Below are 15,217 nucleotides of genomic sequence, written 5' to 3'. Positions count from 1 at the left end.
ATTTTCCTTAAGAACAGATGTAGTGACACACTCTAGGGTGACCACCCTTATATAACTCCCTCCTTTTGAGTGTGAGCTTCTAATCAATAGCATTTGGCAAAGGTTAAGAGATTCTGAAGATGCTGTTACAGTATCTAATCAGTTGACTTTGAGTTAACCTTAGGTGGGCCTGACCTAACCAGGTGAGACCTTTAAGAGGGTTCAGGCCTCTCCTGGCTTTCAAGAAGCAGAATGTCAAGAATTCTACAGCTGCAAGGATATGAATTCTGCCAACCACTTGAGGGGACTTGGAAGCTGATCCTTCCCTATTTAAGCCTCAGATGAGAGCTCAGCTCAACCAACACCCTGATTCCAGCGTTGGATTCCAGACCTTGAACAGGGAATCCATTAATCCATGCCTGGACCTAGGAAACTGTTAGATAATAAAAGGGGGTTGTTTTAAGCAACTACCTTACAATAATTCACTATGCAGCAATAATAATTCATATAGTAGGCATGTCTATTTTTTCAAGAGACTTTTCTTTACCATTAAATTAGTATTTACAATCATACGAATGTCATCTATTTAGGTTTATCCCCGCATGTAAAGAAGTCTGCTCAACCCTTTTCCTCCTGTTCTCCATCGTCCCCTATCTGGTTATCTTTGTTCTGATTTAGTTCCAATTTGATAAGAATACCTTGGAAAATAATTTTCTTAGAGAGGGTACATGGTGTTATGTTTTCTGTATCCTTAAATGTACAAAATGTCTTTCTTTACCCCTCAAATACAAATGAACCTTTAACAACCAGACATTTTCATTGAAAAATCTAAAACACTCTTCACTGTTGTTAGCTTCATTTTAGAGAAGAGCAGCAGTTCAATGCTGATTTGATTCTTTTGTGTGTAACTTGTACTCACTATGAAGAATCTTGTAAAAACTATTCTCAGTGTTCTTGGATTTGGAAATTCTACCAGGAAATTGCAAATTACGTATCATCTCCCTCATTAATCCTCTGGCATTTTGTAATCCCATTCTATTTGGAAATTTCAATTTTCTTCATCTCATAGACTTCTCCCTAGTAGTTGGTTGATTCTGGTTTTATTTCCATGTGTTCTCTCTTCTTCCGCAACATCCATCATTCAGATGAAACATCTCTCTTCACCTTTTCTCCACATTTCACGTCTTTTCACTCATGGTTTCCATTCCCTCATATTCTTACTTCTATCATGACATACTTCCTCCTTTTGCTTTTCCAGATCTAAATTCAATTTTGAGTGGTATACATTACTTTTTTTTACTTCCCTTCTTGAATGTTTAGAGTTGTGGGGTTTGTTGCAATTTTGTTTTTACTTCCTAAATTTTTTTCCCCTTGTTGAGTTGCTGGTACAGGCTCCCTGGACTGGCCAGGCTTGAGGTTGGCAACCTCAGGCAGAGAGAGATGATACTGGAGATTCCTCCAGTGCTGGACAGGCCAGGCAAGTTAGCCCTGTCTACATGGCCTCCCAATTTGGGGTTCTCAAGGTTCTCCAGGTGTGAGCAGGAGCTCATTCACACACACACACACAAAGGACCAGCTCAGCCTAACTGCAATCCTCTTAGAGGGCAGCCAGGATCCATGAGATCAGGAGAGCCCTTTGCCTCGTAGAGTCAAGTGCAGCACACTATAGCACGTTTTCCCTCTCTATAAGCTGAAGGGTCTTTTGGGCTCAGCTGGTCATTGAGTCCTCCATTCTCTCCAGAACCCTATCCCCTAACCCTGTGGTACACAAAGGCTCCCAGCACCGCACCCTTTCCACAAAAACCCACATCCTCAAATGTGTTTGAGATCCCCTCCAGGGTCTTGAGTCATCTCGAGTCAACTCTACCTTCTTAAGTTATCCACAGCAGGGCGTCTGTAACTGATGGAGGAAGGTCACAGAAAGACAGAAGGGGTGGAACAAGGAGCATATATGGAAGGATTAACCTTGAGCAGAATGGGGAGCATGTGATCAGGTAATAAGGAAGACAATAAAATTTGAGTGGTTGTGACTGCAGATGAGTTTGTACGACAGGGCTTCTCAAAGGGTGGCACAGGCCCAGCATATCAACATCATCTGAGAACTTACCAGAAATTCAAATTCTTGGGCCCTACCCTAGATAGGGGTGGGGCCCAGCAAACTATGTTGTAAGAAGCCCACCAGCAGATTCTAACATATGCTCAAGTTTGAGAACCACTGCTCGTTGGAAAACTAGAGAAATTTGAAGGTGTTTACAGATTATAACCTCTCTTTCTTTCCATGAAGATGGACATGAAATTTGTTCTATCCTATGAGTGAGTGATTTAATATGAGGCTTGAGGAAAGCAGCGAAATTCGGGAATACTCCTTGAGAAAAATGGAAGAAGGAGGTGAACAAAGCTAGGATCACAGTCCATGAATTTGTGGAGTCACTAGTGGGTCATCATATACAGTTTCGTTTTTTATTTCTTGGTCATGACAGCATGAGCAACGCTTCAAAGCCAGGAACATAAGAGGCAAATTCAGAGTATACCCAATTAATAATTTTGTCATTCATAAAGATGAAATTTACTCCATAAAACTCTATCATAAACTAAAGAATTTTGGAATTTAAAATTGGAAGCACATCCACCACTACTCATTCTGTCATTGAAGAATCTCAAAATCTCTCAGTAAGCATTACTGCCCTTTCTTTAAACAGACAAAATAAAGACAAGTCGGTTGAAAAGGTTGATCCAGGGTCATCAGTAATCCAATGGCACAATGAGGATGAGCTACCTAGGTCTCCTAATTCATTGCTCCTTTATTCTTTCCAGACTTGAGCGGACTTCCTATTTCTCAACGTTCTGATCTACTTAGAACTGAAATCCATGTGGATGAAGCCAGCACATCTGTCCTCATGGGAATTGGTGGAGTTTGGCTCTAAGTGGGCATTATAGTCCATGAGAAGCATCAGATGTGCCAAACATAAAGCCAAGACCTGACCCAGCTTCAGCCCCTCCATCCAGGGGCTAGGTCAAGTTCATCCATGTGCCCTACAAACCCTCGAGGCTCACCAGAAAGACCTCTAAATAAAGATGGATCCATGCAAAGAGAAGCAAAGTCGGCTACAATGTGAGGTCACTGGCAGATGGATGGTATCAAGTAAGCGGTGGTGGGAGAAAGAGGTTAAGTGAAATGGCTATAAATAGAGCCCTCAAAAGCATTACAAAAATCTACACCAGCCTGGGAGTCGTGACTTAGAGAAATGTGCACAAATTAGCTGATGACCCAGCGTCCTGCCACAGCGCCGGCTGAGGGTGTCAGGGCTCCAATAAAGCCACACCTGTGAGCCTGCTGGGGAGGAGATGGAAGGGCTTTCAGGACCATGCTGGCTGGGCTCCTGAGGGCTGACACTACCACCTCTCCGGTTACTGTCAGGCCTCTTTTATGAGTTCATGCACGTAAGGACTTACAACAGGGTCTGAATGTGATAAACACTCGGTGAATGTCAGCTGTTTATCCAGAGTGACTCTGACACATGTCCACTCAAATGAACTAACATGTGTCTCCTTTTTAATGACTCATTTAACGAGAGTGAACCTTTTTTCGCCAACATGTGAGACTCCACTTGCCTCCTCCACCAAAAAGCACGGCATCCTCTCCTCGTCCAGCAAGCACTGCTTTCCTCCCCCCGGATTCCATGGCTGTGTCCTCTGACCTGTGTCTGAAAGTCCACTTAATATCATTTTTTATCGTCAGCGTTTAACACATTCAACAGAGAAGAGAGGAAGGATACAAGAAGAAGGAAAGGGCGGGAGGCAGATTTTTCAGTTTATCAAGAGGAAACCAGAGACTTCCAAACTGTTCTTTTCAGCCCCATACATCATCCCACTGCCAGCATCTGACTCTTATTCTCAACAACTTCACACTCCAATTAGAGGTTTACGCATGTACGTGGAGAAATCCATGACGTCACTGAGAACCTTGCTGGCACTAGTCGGCCACGTGATGCTCACCTTTGTACTCTGCCAGGCACACGCACTCATAGCCGTTGACAAGGTCCCTGCAGGTGGCGGCGTTCAGGCACGGGGCAGAGAGGCACTCGTCGTATTCCTCCTCACAGTAGAGGCCATGGTAGCCTGAGGGACAGAGAGAAAAGTCTGCAGTCAAACAGGTACCATTTATACGCACACCGGACCGGCCTACAGGGAAGGCGGTGGGTGTTCATTGGAAAGTAAGGCACAAATAGATGCGACTGAAGGAACTGGGTCTCTTGGGGTATGCTGAAATGTGGATTTCCAGGAAGGTTATGAAGAATCTATTCTTATCACCCTTTGTCATGCCCAACTATAAAAGAAGTGATCCCACTGATCCACCAGATGGTCCCATTATGATGTCACATCCAGTGGTACTGGTGAACGGGAGATGTGGGTTACTAAGTGCATCAGCTGTGGTCACAGAAGGTAGCAATAGGGACAGGACTCACAGCCAAACAGCTCCTTTCAAGGACGTGGAGCCCTTTTTCTTCCAATCAATTAGAAAAATATATCTAACTAGGGAGAATTTTATTCAAGAAGAAAAGGACCCACGGATTTCCTTTGTTTTTCAAGCCAGAAAAGAAACTCAGCTAAAAAGGCTTAACTGAACTTCCTGGCGAAATGTGGGCTGTTTTTCTTTTTGTTTGTTTGTTTATTTAAAATGACAATTATCTAAATTATAATATGGTAAGTTGTGCTTAAGTTTTTTAACTATTAAAAATAGAATAATAGCAATGAAGAAAAAGAAACCAACGATTTCTCAAGAAAGATGGCTTTTACTCTCCTTTTTGCAAAACAGGTGTTTATTCTAAAGGACAAGAAGACAACATTCTTTGAGATTCACTCATGAATGTTAGGCTGTTTTTAACTTTCAAAAACACGTGCTCCTGCCAATTTGCAGTGAATCTGGGCCATTTTTGTCTGGCCCTGTCCAAACAATGAGAAACATGTGAGCACTTTCAGAAATCACCCTATGTTGGTTCTGAATTCAGATAAGCAGAAAAAATAAACGCTTGCTCAAGTGGGCACTGGAACCGTGAGCTCCTATCCAGCAACTCAGAGCCAGCCCTCGAGCTCAGAAAGTCCTGTTAGCTCAGGCTAATGCGTTGAACTGTTCTGTTTCTGGTTCCTATCACAAAAGTAGGTTAAGATCACATTTGCATTATTTCCGGAGCACTTTTCCAGTACGTTGCCATTTCAGTTGTTTTTGAACTGCTTTCCAAATTTAGGCAGTGATAGTGGCCCCTCTGAGGGGAACTTGACCTTCCTGAGGCAAATACACTAGGGATTTCCATTCTTCTATCTTCCCCTACTTCTTGTAGTTTTACGGAAATATTTCCTATCACTCTTCATCAGATTATTTCAATCATCTAGATCAGAGTTTCTCAACCAACAGCAATTCTGTCCCCCAGAAGATATCTGGCAATGTTTGGAGACATTCTGGGTTGTCACAACCGGGGTGGAGGGGAAGGGGTTGTTACTGGCATCTGGCATAAGGATGCTGCAAGCCATCCTTCGATGCGCAGAACAGCCCCCCAACAAAAACCTACCCAGCAAAAATGTTAATAGAGTTAGACGGAGAAACCCTGCTCTAGATCAGGGATCAGCAAACTGTGGTCCACAGGCCAAATCTGCCCCAGTCTGTTTTTATAAATAAAGTTTTATTGGGACACAGCCACACCCATCCAAGTATGTATTATTTATGGCTGCTTTATTACAATGGTAGATTGAGTAGTTGCAACAGAGACCATATGGCTTGAAAAGTCAAAAATCTTTACTCTCTGACCCCTTATAGAACAAGATTCACCCAGAAAATTTTTTTCTTACAAGAGTTTTAGATATTAACCCCTTATCAAAGACATGGTTTGCAAATATTTTCTCCCATTCTGAAGGTTGCCTTTTACCCTGTTGATTGCTACCTTTGCTGCGCAGAAGCTTTTTAGTCTCATATAGTCCCACTTTATTTTTGCCTTTGTTGCCTGTGCTTTTATTGTTGTCATATCATTGCCAAGACCAATTTTATGAAGGTTTTCCCCTACATTTTCTTTCAGGAGTTTTACAGTTTCAGGTGTTAGGTTTAAGTCTTTAATGCACTTCGTGTTGTTTTTTGTCAATTGTGTAAGATAATATAAATGGCCAACAGGTATATAAAAAGGTGCTCAACATCACTAATCATCAGGGAAATGAAAAGCAAAACCGCAAGGAGATATCACCTCACAACTGTTAAGATGGCCATAATAAAACGAAACAAAACAAAACAGAAAGTAACACGTGTTGTTGAGGATGTGGAAAAATGGGAACCTTCATATACTGTTAGTGGGAATGTAAAAGGCTGCAGCTGCTACGTAAAATATAAAAAAAAAGTATAGAGATTCCTCAAAAATTAAAAATAGAATTACCATATGATCTATAATCCCACTTCTGAGTATTTATCCAAAAGAATTGAAAATAAGATCTCATAGAGATATTTGCATTCCCATGTTCATTGTGGCATGACTGACAATAGCCAAGAGGTAGAAACATTCTAAATGTCCCTCAACAGATGAATGGATAGAGAAAATGTGATATGATATATACATACAATGGAATATTATTCAGTCTTTAAAAAGAAGGAAATCCTGTCATATGCTATAACATGGATGAACCTTGAGGTCATGTACTAAGTGAAATAAGCCAGTCACAGAAGGACAAATGCTTCATGATTCCACTCATATGAGGGATCTCAAGTAGTTAAACTCATAGGGGCAGAATGGAATGGTGGTATATATGTCAATATATACACTAATATGTGTAAAATGGATAACTAATAAGAACCTGCTGTATAAAAATATAAAATTTCAAAATTAAATTAAAAAATAAGTAAATAAATAAAAGAAAAAAATAGAATGGTGGTTCCTGGGGTGGAGGAGAGGGGAAATGGGGAGTTGCTGTTGAATGGATATAGAGCTTCAGTTACGCAAAACGAAAACTTTCCACAAATCTGTTGTACGACAATGTGCATATAGTTAACAATACTGTACTGTACACTTAAAAATTTGTTAACAGGATAGATATCATGTTATTTGGTTTTTATCATTATTTTTATTTTTATTTTTTTGGCCGTGCCGCATGGCTTGCGGGATCTTAGTTCTCTGAACAGGGATCGAACCCGTGCCGACAGCAGTGAAAGCATGGAGTCATAACCACTGGACCACCACGGAATTCCCCTTATCACAATTTTTAGAAAATATACACACACACACACATAGAGTTAAGTCTCTTTTGCCTTCTTCTCAGTGTGGAACAAGGATCACCAGCAGCATCTTTTTGATCGTTTTGCCCTCCCAGCAGATCTTTCAAAAATCAACTTGGAAGGATAATATATAACCCTACAAGCATCTTCGACCTCTGAATTGTGGTGTTATTTATACAGACAGAAATCAAAAGCAAATTTCTTGAAATCTTCCACAACTGTTTTTATTTTTTGAAAACAGTATAATCATCCTTTTCCATTAGCAACATGAAAAGCAAGTGAGGAAGTTATTTTACAGAGATAATTAGGCTGACGAGGTTTTTCTTCCTTGGGGGAAAAAAAATAAAGGTTTCATACTCTAAAAGTGTTTCTTTAGAGACGGTAACATTTAAATGTCTTTATGGAAATGTCAAGACACCCTTTACACTGCCAAAGAACCTAAATCGGACTGTTTGAAGAAAAAGGAATCTCTTCCAAAACAGAAGGCTTCTGTGAAAATGAGACTGCCACCCCCTGCTGGTAATTAATTCGGACAAACAAATTAGCTCAGGGCAGCCCAGGGTCTAGAAAAATTAAGCTAGTCCAAAGAATTATTTTAAAATAAAATCGAAGATCAGAAGGGTGGGGTCAGAGGAGCCCCTTCTGGGGCACTGATTTTTATCACCAGTGTTCTGATCTTTGCAGGACTTGATCCTGTATATTCAGCTCCAGTCACTTTCTTAGACTTGAGAGAACAAAACAACCAACTGGATGTGGGGAGTGAGAAAGAGAGTTTAAGACGGCTGCCATGTCTAAAATGTGTGAGTAGATGATGCTGCCGTGAACACAACTATGACCAAAGGAATAACAGGTTTTAGAGGAAGTTGCCCAGTTGGATTTTGGACACGTTTAACTTGGGGCTCACGTAGCCAGGTCCACGTGGCAGTTGGGAAAATGAGCTTGAATAGCATAGAAACAGCACTTTGGGAGCTAGATGCCTGGAAGTGATGTTGAAGTTTTCATCAAAGAAGAACATGGAGAGGAGAAAAAGAGACCAAGGTCGGATCTACGTCGATGGGCAGATGGACAGCAAGAAGCCCAATCGGGACTCGGAGCAGGGACGGAGGAAGGAGAGGGGGAAACCCCAAGGAGTGCGGTCATGGAAGCCAAGAGAGGACAGGAAGCCAGGGAGGGCTGGTTAACAGTGTCAAAGGCTCTAAGAGCAAGAATGACAACTGGATAGGAGATCCGGAGGTCACTGGAGACCCTCAACACCCTGGCTCTCAATGGGGGCTGTACTGCCCTTTAGAGGCTGTTTTGGAAATTGGGGAGGAGGAGGGATTGCTTATCATAACGACTGGAGGATTCTACTAGAATTTGGTGGGTGGGGGCCAGAGATAGTAAACACCTGGAAACATCTGGGATTCCCTTGCACAAGTGATGGCCTGGCACCCTCCACAACTCTGGACTGTCCCACTGACCATTCGTGTAGGCAAAACCCTGTTTACAACCTTCGAGGCCTAGAACCTAACTGCTTTACACGTACAACAGTTTTTAAGATATACTGAGTTTTCCTGGAACATATATACGTATATGTATTGATATACTGGGTAAATCAAGAGAAGATTGTAGTAAGAGTTGTTCCCCATTTTGGAATACCACTTCATAAGAGCAATAGCTCTTAAGTCACCAATAAAGCACACCTATATCAGCAAACAAAACAAAATAGAATAAAAATCACCTCTTCGGGTAATTTTCTAAACACACTACCCAGAGTACCTTCCCCTAACAGTTACTCATTACAGCACTCAACCGATTTCCATCACAACACTTATAAGGGTCTGAAATCATATTAACTTTGTTCTTTATCAATTATTATTTCTCTTCCTCCACTAGAATATAAGCTTGAAGGCAGAGGCTACAACTGCAGAGTTCTCAGCTGTACCTGCAGTATTTGGTACAGAAAGCATGCTTAAATGATAGCTCTTGAATCAGCACCCCAAATGCCACTGATTAAATCAATACACATTTAAGATATGCCTATGATGTGCCAGAAGCTTCCAGGTACCGTGATTACAAAACTAAATGGCAAGGTCTCCAACCACAAGGGGTTTATTGTCCGGTAGCTCGTGAGCGGTGTCTGCTCATAACAGGCCCTTTACCTGTGTTAACTTGTTTAACCCTCGTGACAACCCAGAATGATAATCATGGCTAGTCCCAATTTAAAGATGAGGAATTAAGGGTCAGAGAGGTACATACTGGTCAGAATGGCCATCACTAAAAAGTCTACAAATAACAAACACTGGAGAGGATGTGGAGAAAAGAGAACCCTCCTACACTGTTGGTGGGAATGTACATTGGTGCAGCCACTGTGGAAAACAGCATGGAGGTTCCTCAAAAAAACTGAAAACAGAGCTGCCATGTGATCCAGCAATCCCACTCCTGTGCATATGTCTGGACAAAACTACAATTCAAAAAGATACACCCACCCCTATGTGCGTAGCAGCACTATTCACAACAGCCAAGACATGGAAGCAACCTAAATGTCCACCAACAGATGAATGGATAAAGAAGATGTGAAACATATATACCATGTAATACTACTCAGCCATAAAAAAGAATGAAATAATGCCATTTGCAGTAACACGGATGGACTTAGAGAGTATCATACTAAGTGAAGTAAGTCAGACAGAGAAAGTCAAATATAATATGATATCACTTATATGTGGAATCTAAAATATGACACAGGGGCTTCCCTGGTGGTGCAATGGTTAAGAATCCGCCTGCCAATGCAGGGGACACAGGTTCGATCCCTGGTCCGGGAAGATCCCACATGCCATGGAGCAACTAAGCCTGTGAGCCACAACTACGGAGTCTGCACTCTAGAGCCCGCGAGCCACAACTACTGAGCCTGCGTGCCACAACTACTGAAGCCCTCACACCTAGAGACCATGCTCCACAACAAAAGAAGCCACCCAATGAGAAGCCTGTGCACTGCAACGAAGAGTAGCCCCTACTCGCTACAACTAGAGAAAGCCTGTGCGCAGCAATGAAGACCCAACGCAGCCAAAAATAAATAAAATGAAGACCCAACGCAGCCAAAAATAAATAAAATAAATAAATTTAAAAATAAAATATGACACAAATGAACCTATCTATGAAACAGAAACAGACTCACATAGAGAGCAGACTTGTGGGTGCTAAGAGGGAGGGGGGTGGGGGAGGGATGGATTAGGAGGTTGGGATTAGCAGATGCAAACTAGTATATACAGAATGGGTAGACAACAAGGTCCTACTGTACAGCACAGGGAACTCTACTCAATATCCTGTGATAAACCGTAATGGAAAAGAATACAGGGCTTCCCTGGTGGCGCAGTGGTTGAGAGTCAGCCTGCCGATGCAGGGGCCACGGGTTCGTGCACCGGTCCGGGAAGATCCCACATGCCGCGGAGCGGCTGGGCCCGTGAGCCATGGCCGCTGAGCCTGCGCGTCCGGAGCCTGTGCTCCGCGACGGAAGAGGCCACAACAGTGAGAGGCCCGCGTACCGCAAAAAAAAAAAAAAAAAAAAAAAAAGACAACGTGGGTACTGTAATCCTGAAATAGGCGCCCTGCCTCGAGTATACAGCAAAGGCGCTGAGCAACGTCACCCCAAAGGGCACCACTACCCCGAGTCACTGCTTCACACGGGCAGCGAAGACCACTTCCGGGAAAAACTCAAGCAGCCCCAGCCCTGAACTTCCGCGATTAATTAGCCCCGCTTTCACCAGTGAGAAGTTCAAATACCTGAATTTTCCTAGGTATGAAACAAAAGTCTCTTTACACTGGGCTTTTAAAAAACCTACTCTTCTCCGTTTCCTCAGCCTCATCTCCTGAGACTTACCTCTGTGCTGGATCCGGTTTCCTGCTTGGCAGTCAAACTTTGACTCACTGCTCAGTCTTTGATGCCAAACTGTGTTTTTTCTTTAACAACTGTCTGTTCTCTTCTCATTTCCTTAACACACAGGTGGGTGAATTTAGGAGATGCTCAGTCACAGTGGGTGAGGTGAATTTGCTAGGAAAAGCGGAATCATAGGGCAAAATAACCTTTGCATGCATAAATACGGAAAGTGGTTCTTTTCTTTACAAATGTCTGATTTGTACAAATACAAAAAAAAAACGCCTGGAAAAATGTATTCCAAAATTGACAGTGGTTTTTGCTGGGCAATGAAACTGAGGGATTATTTTTTGTATTTTAAATATGCCAGTTAACTTTTTCTAATTTTCCACAATAGAAATATGTTATTTACTTGTGTAACACAAAGGGATAATATAGATACTTTATGGGTATTTTATGTGTAGTATCACAACTCCAAACCAGGTTGCTGATGACCAAGGGAAATGATAACTGTACTCTGTGTCTAACACTTGATGGGACAATAGGAGAACTGGTCAGATTAGGAGAAGTCTGACTTTATTAAGGGTTTTTTTTTTTTAAGTGGAGGGTTAGGAGATGAGGGCATTCCCATAGTGTATAGAGGGAAAAATCCAGTCTCCTTAGAAGAGGACACTTTTTGAGACACGAGGGCTAGCCATCATAACAATATATAAATGATGACTATATAAATACACTAAATGTATGGTAGAAAAGCAAACAACCGCTACTCTGATTTAGTCCTTACAAATAGTTAGCACTCTCCTGAACAAATGAAAGAATGTATTGTAGATGACACAGCTGAATTGGGACTATGCTCATGAAGGGCCTCAGAAGTCCAGAGAACTCAGCCCTCAGAAGTCCAGAGAACTCAGCAGTGAACCCACTTAAACAGACGCTCTTGCATATCTAAAGGCGTTTTAACCTTAAAATTGTCCATCATCTTGGGAATGATTGTAACTGTGTAGATCTAAACATTTCTAGAAGTTTCCTCTTAGATCTGCCTTTAGAACTAGGTCACAAACTAGTCACACGAAAAATTCAGTCTCTTCATAATTTTTTAGCCTTGTCTTATGAATGTCGTTTCTGGCCATTCATGATGCTTTTGGCCACTAGAGGGTGGATTCTACCTATGATCTATATCAGTTAAAGGGAAAAAAATGTTACTCGGGAGGTTAACGAAAAGGGAAATGTGTTTTACAAAAGGGAAATATATGGCACGAGAGGATGCAAACACTTAAAGAAGAAATATTGTTTCCTTTAACAAGAAAGTTTAACATTCATCTATTTCTTTATAGTTTACAAATTCACCCATGTGCCCTATAAACATACAGCAGCTATGGTTAAAATTATCCGTAATAAACTAGCCTATTTTTCTCACTGACTCGCTATAAAAATTATTTTTAAAAATGTAAATGCTTATAACACCATGGCTAAAGCACTAGGATTCAAGATTAAGTGTAACGACAAGATAGTATTTTCAACTTGATTTTAAAGATTATTGCGGTATGTGTGTTTAGTTATAAACAGTAAGTAACTTTTTTTTTTTTTTTGCGGTACACGGGTCTCTCACTGTTGTGGCCTCTCCCGTTGTGGAGCACAGGCTCCGGACGCGCAGGCTCAGCGGCCATGGCTCACGGGCCCAGCCGCTCCGCGGCATGTGGGATCTTCCCGGACCGGTGCACGAACCCGTGTCCCCTGCATCGGCAGGCGGATTCTCAACCACTGCGCCACAAGAGAAGTCCTAAAAACAGCAAGTAAATTATTTTAATGGCATAATCTTATAACCTCATTGATTATCTAGGATGTTTATGAACACATGTAAAAATGACTTGGCTTGTAGTTGAGATGAGGTAGAGGATGAGGAGATCTGGAAAAGAAAAAGTAGGCATAGAGCCCTCACATTCTAGGGCTTCCCTGGTGGCGTAGTGGTTGAGAGTCCGCCTGCCGATGCAGGGGACGCGGGTTCGTGCGTTCGTGCCCCGGTCCGGGAAGATCCCACATGCCGCGGAGCGGCTGGGCCCGTGAGCCATGGCCGCTGAGCTTGCGCGTCCGGAGCCTGTGCTCCTCAACAGGAGAGGCCACAGCAGTGAGAGGCCCGTGTACCGTAAAAGCCCTCACATTCTAGAGGCTTTTAGTATGAAACAAACACACCAAGATGGGCACGAGGCCCAGCACAGGCAACGGATGGGTGACAGGGCAAAATCAAAGAGTAGCGTTCTAATAGGCACCTTGGAAAGAAAATAAAACCTAGATGACTATTTTCACACAAGTATGTATGTTAACAAAGAGGAATTTTAAAAGGTTAAATAAAGAACAGGGAAGTTTTTAAAATGTTTTATTCCTTTTAATTTATTTCACAGACTATGGTTAAATTTGATTTTAATTTGCCACCCACCCAGTGATCACAACATATTCTTTTGTGCTGTTTGCCCTCACGAGGGCGTGTGTCTGTGTTCATCACACTAGACGGGTGGTCCACACAGTGTGGTCCCCAGACCAGCAGCACCTGCATCACCCGGGAACTTGTTAGAAATGCAAGGTCGCAGGCCACACCCAAGGCCTACTGAATCAGACTCTGCAGGTGGAGTCCAGAGCTCTGAGATTCAATGAGCCCTCTACCTGATTCTGATCAGCACACTCAAGTTTGAGAATACCTGAGTTATAGAATAGCAATGCACACAACATCTCCCACCAACTTCTGATCCTCAAAAATGCAAGGAAATGGTAGGAGTTACGTATGGCAAGGGCTAGATATGGCATATGGTAATGCTTGGTAACAGCCATGGCCTCCCCTCAGCATATCAGTAAACCAACCACAGAACACACAGTCAGAACGTGCACCAGTCACAGGCATAGAAATAAACCAAGAGTGAAACGTGCAGTCAAATAACCTGCCAGCCACAGACACGGAGACTAAACAAAATTACACTCCTCTTGGGATTTGCTTCAGGGAAGAAAGCGATGCAGAGAAATCCCAAACCAACAGCAGATGCCAAATTTGAAAAGGAAGGCTAAAATGAGGGTAGGTAATAAGGGTATAGAGGTGGCAAGCATTTATAATTTCTCGCTGTGTGACTCGGAGTCACATATACCTGTTCAGAGGAGGAGAGAGAAGTCTAAATTCAGATCAGTGAGCACAATTTTTCCCCACATCCTCTTATGCAGCTTCCTTGACCCATGGGAACATTTTAGCTGAAAAGAACCCTATCAGAAAACGGCAGACGGAACTCAGAGAAACAGGGGCTGGGGGTGGGGAAAACGGGGAGATGTTGGTCAAAGGTACAAACTTCCTGTTATAAGATGAATACATTCTGAGGACCTAATGTACAGCATGGCGATTATAGTTAATTATACACTGTATTATATACCTCAAAGTTGCTAAGCATGTAGACCTTAAATGTTCTCACCACAAAAAAGAAACAGTAATTAGGAAGGTGTTAACTAACACTCTGGAGGTGATCATTCTGCAATATACACATGTATCAAATCAACACTCTGTACACCTTAAACTTAAACAAGTTATATGTCAATTAACTTTCAGTCAAGCTGAAAACAATTTTTAACTTAAAAATTTTAAGAAAATGGCAATCTACAAAGATTTTTATGAACCAAAAATTGGGAAACATGATCTGACAAAGTTGTGCTGTTTCTAGTGATAACATGCAGTCTCATGGAGACACAGTTTGGTACCAAGGTGTTTGTGTGATGGAAAACAAAACTTGTGATTGGCATTTTTCCAGAAAATTCTGGTGCATGGACTCTGCAATGCAGACCGTAGATGTTTTTCCCCATGTATGTTTACTTTCACACTCATATCACTGGGGACATTCAAAGAGACAATGCAACAGTGCAATCTTCTAACTCTCTATTATTAGTCATTGCTATTCTCAAGTAAACATGCTGAATCTTAAAGATTGTTAAACAATATGGAAATGTGTCATAGTCATTCAAGAGTATTTTTAGAAGCACACACCTCCCACTTGGCCACCATCCCCAAGGGCTGTAAACTCAAAAGGGCCCAAGCTGACTCTCAGAGTTAGGACTTTAACTAAAGAATTTCCTGGAGAAAATTAACCACCAGAACTGTACCTCGAGGC

At 42.1% G+C, this 15,217-nt stretch overlaps 1 protein-coding gene across 1 annotated transcript in view; it reads right to left on the bottom strand.

The window, feature by feature from the left end:
* The window catches only part of DNER (delta/notch like EGF repeat containing), a 324,742-nt gene that overhangs the window by 46,059 nt on the left and 263,466 nt on the right, over positions 1-15,217 (bottom strand). The window contains exon 9 of the mRNA XM_029225741.1: positions 3,976-4,098. Within this exon, the coding sequence (XP_029081574.1) occupies positions 3,976-4,098 (123 nt within the window). The remainder of the gene's footprint in view (positions 1-3,975; positions 4,099-15,217) is intronic.

This window comes from Monodon monoceros, unplaced genomic scaffold (genome assembly GCF_005190385.1).
Source record: "Monodon monoceros isolate NGI ecotype Baffin Bay Population unplaced genomic scaffold, NGI_Narwhal_1 Super_Scaffold_16, whole genome shotgun sequence".
NCBI lineage: Eukaryota > Metazoa > Chordata > Mammalia > Artiodactyla > Monodontidae > Monodon > Monodon monoceros.
The sequence above is the reverse complement of the archived record's forward strand: the minus strand, read 5'-3'. Positions and strand labels throughout refer to the sequence as shown.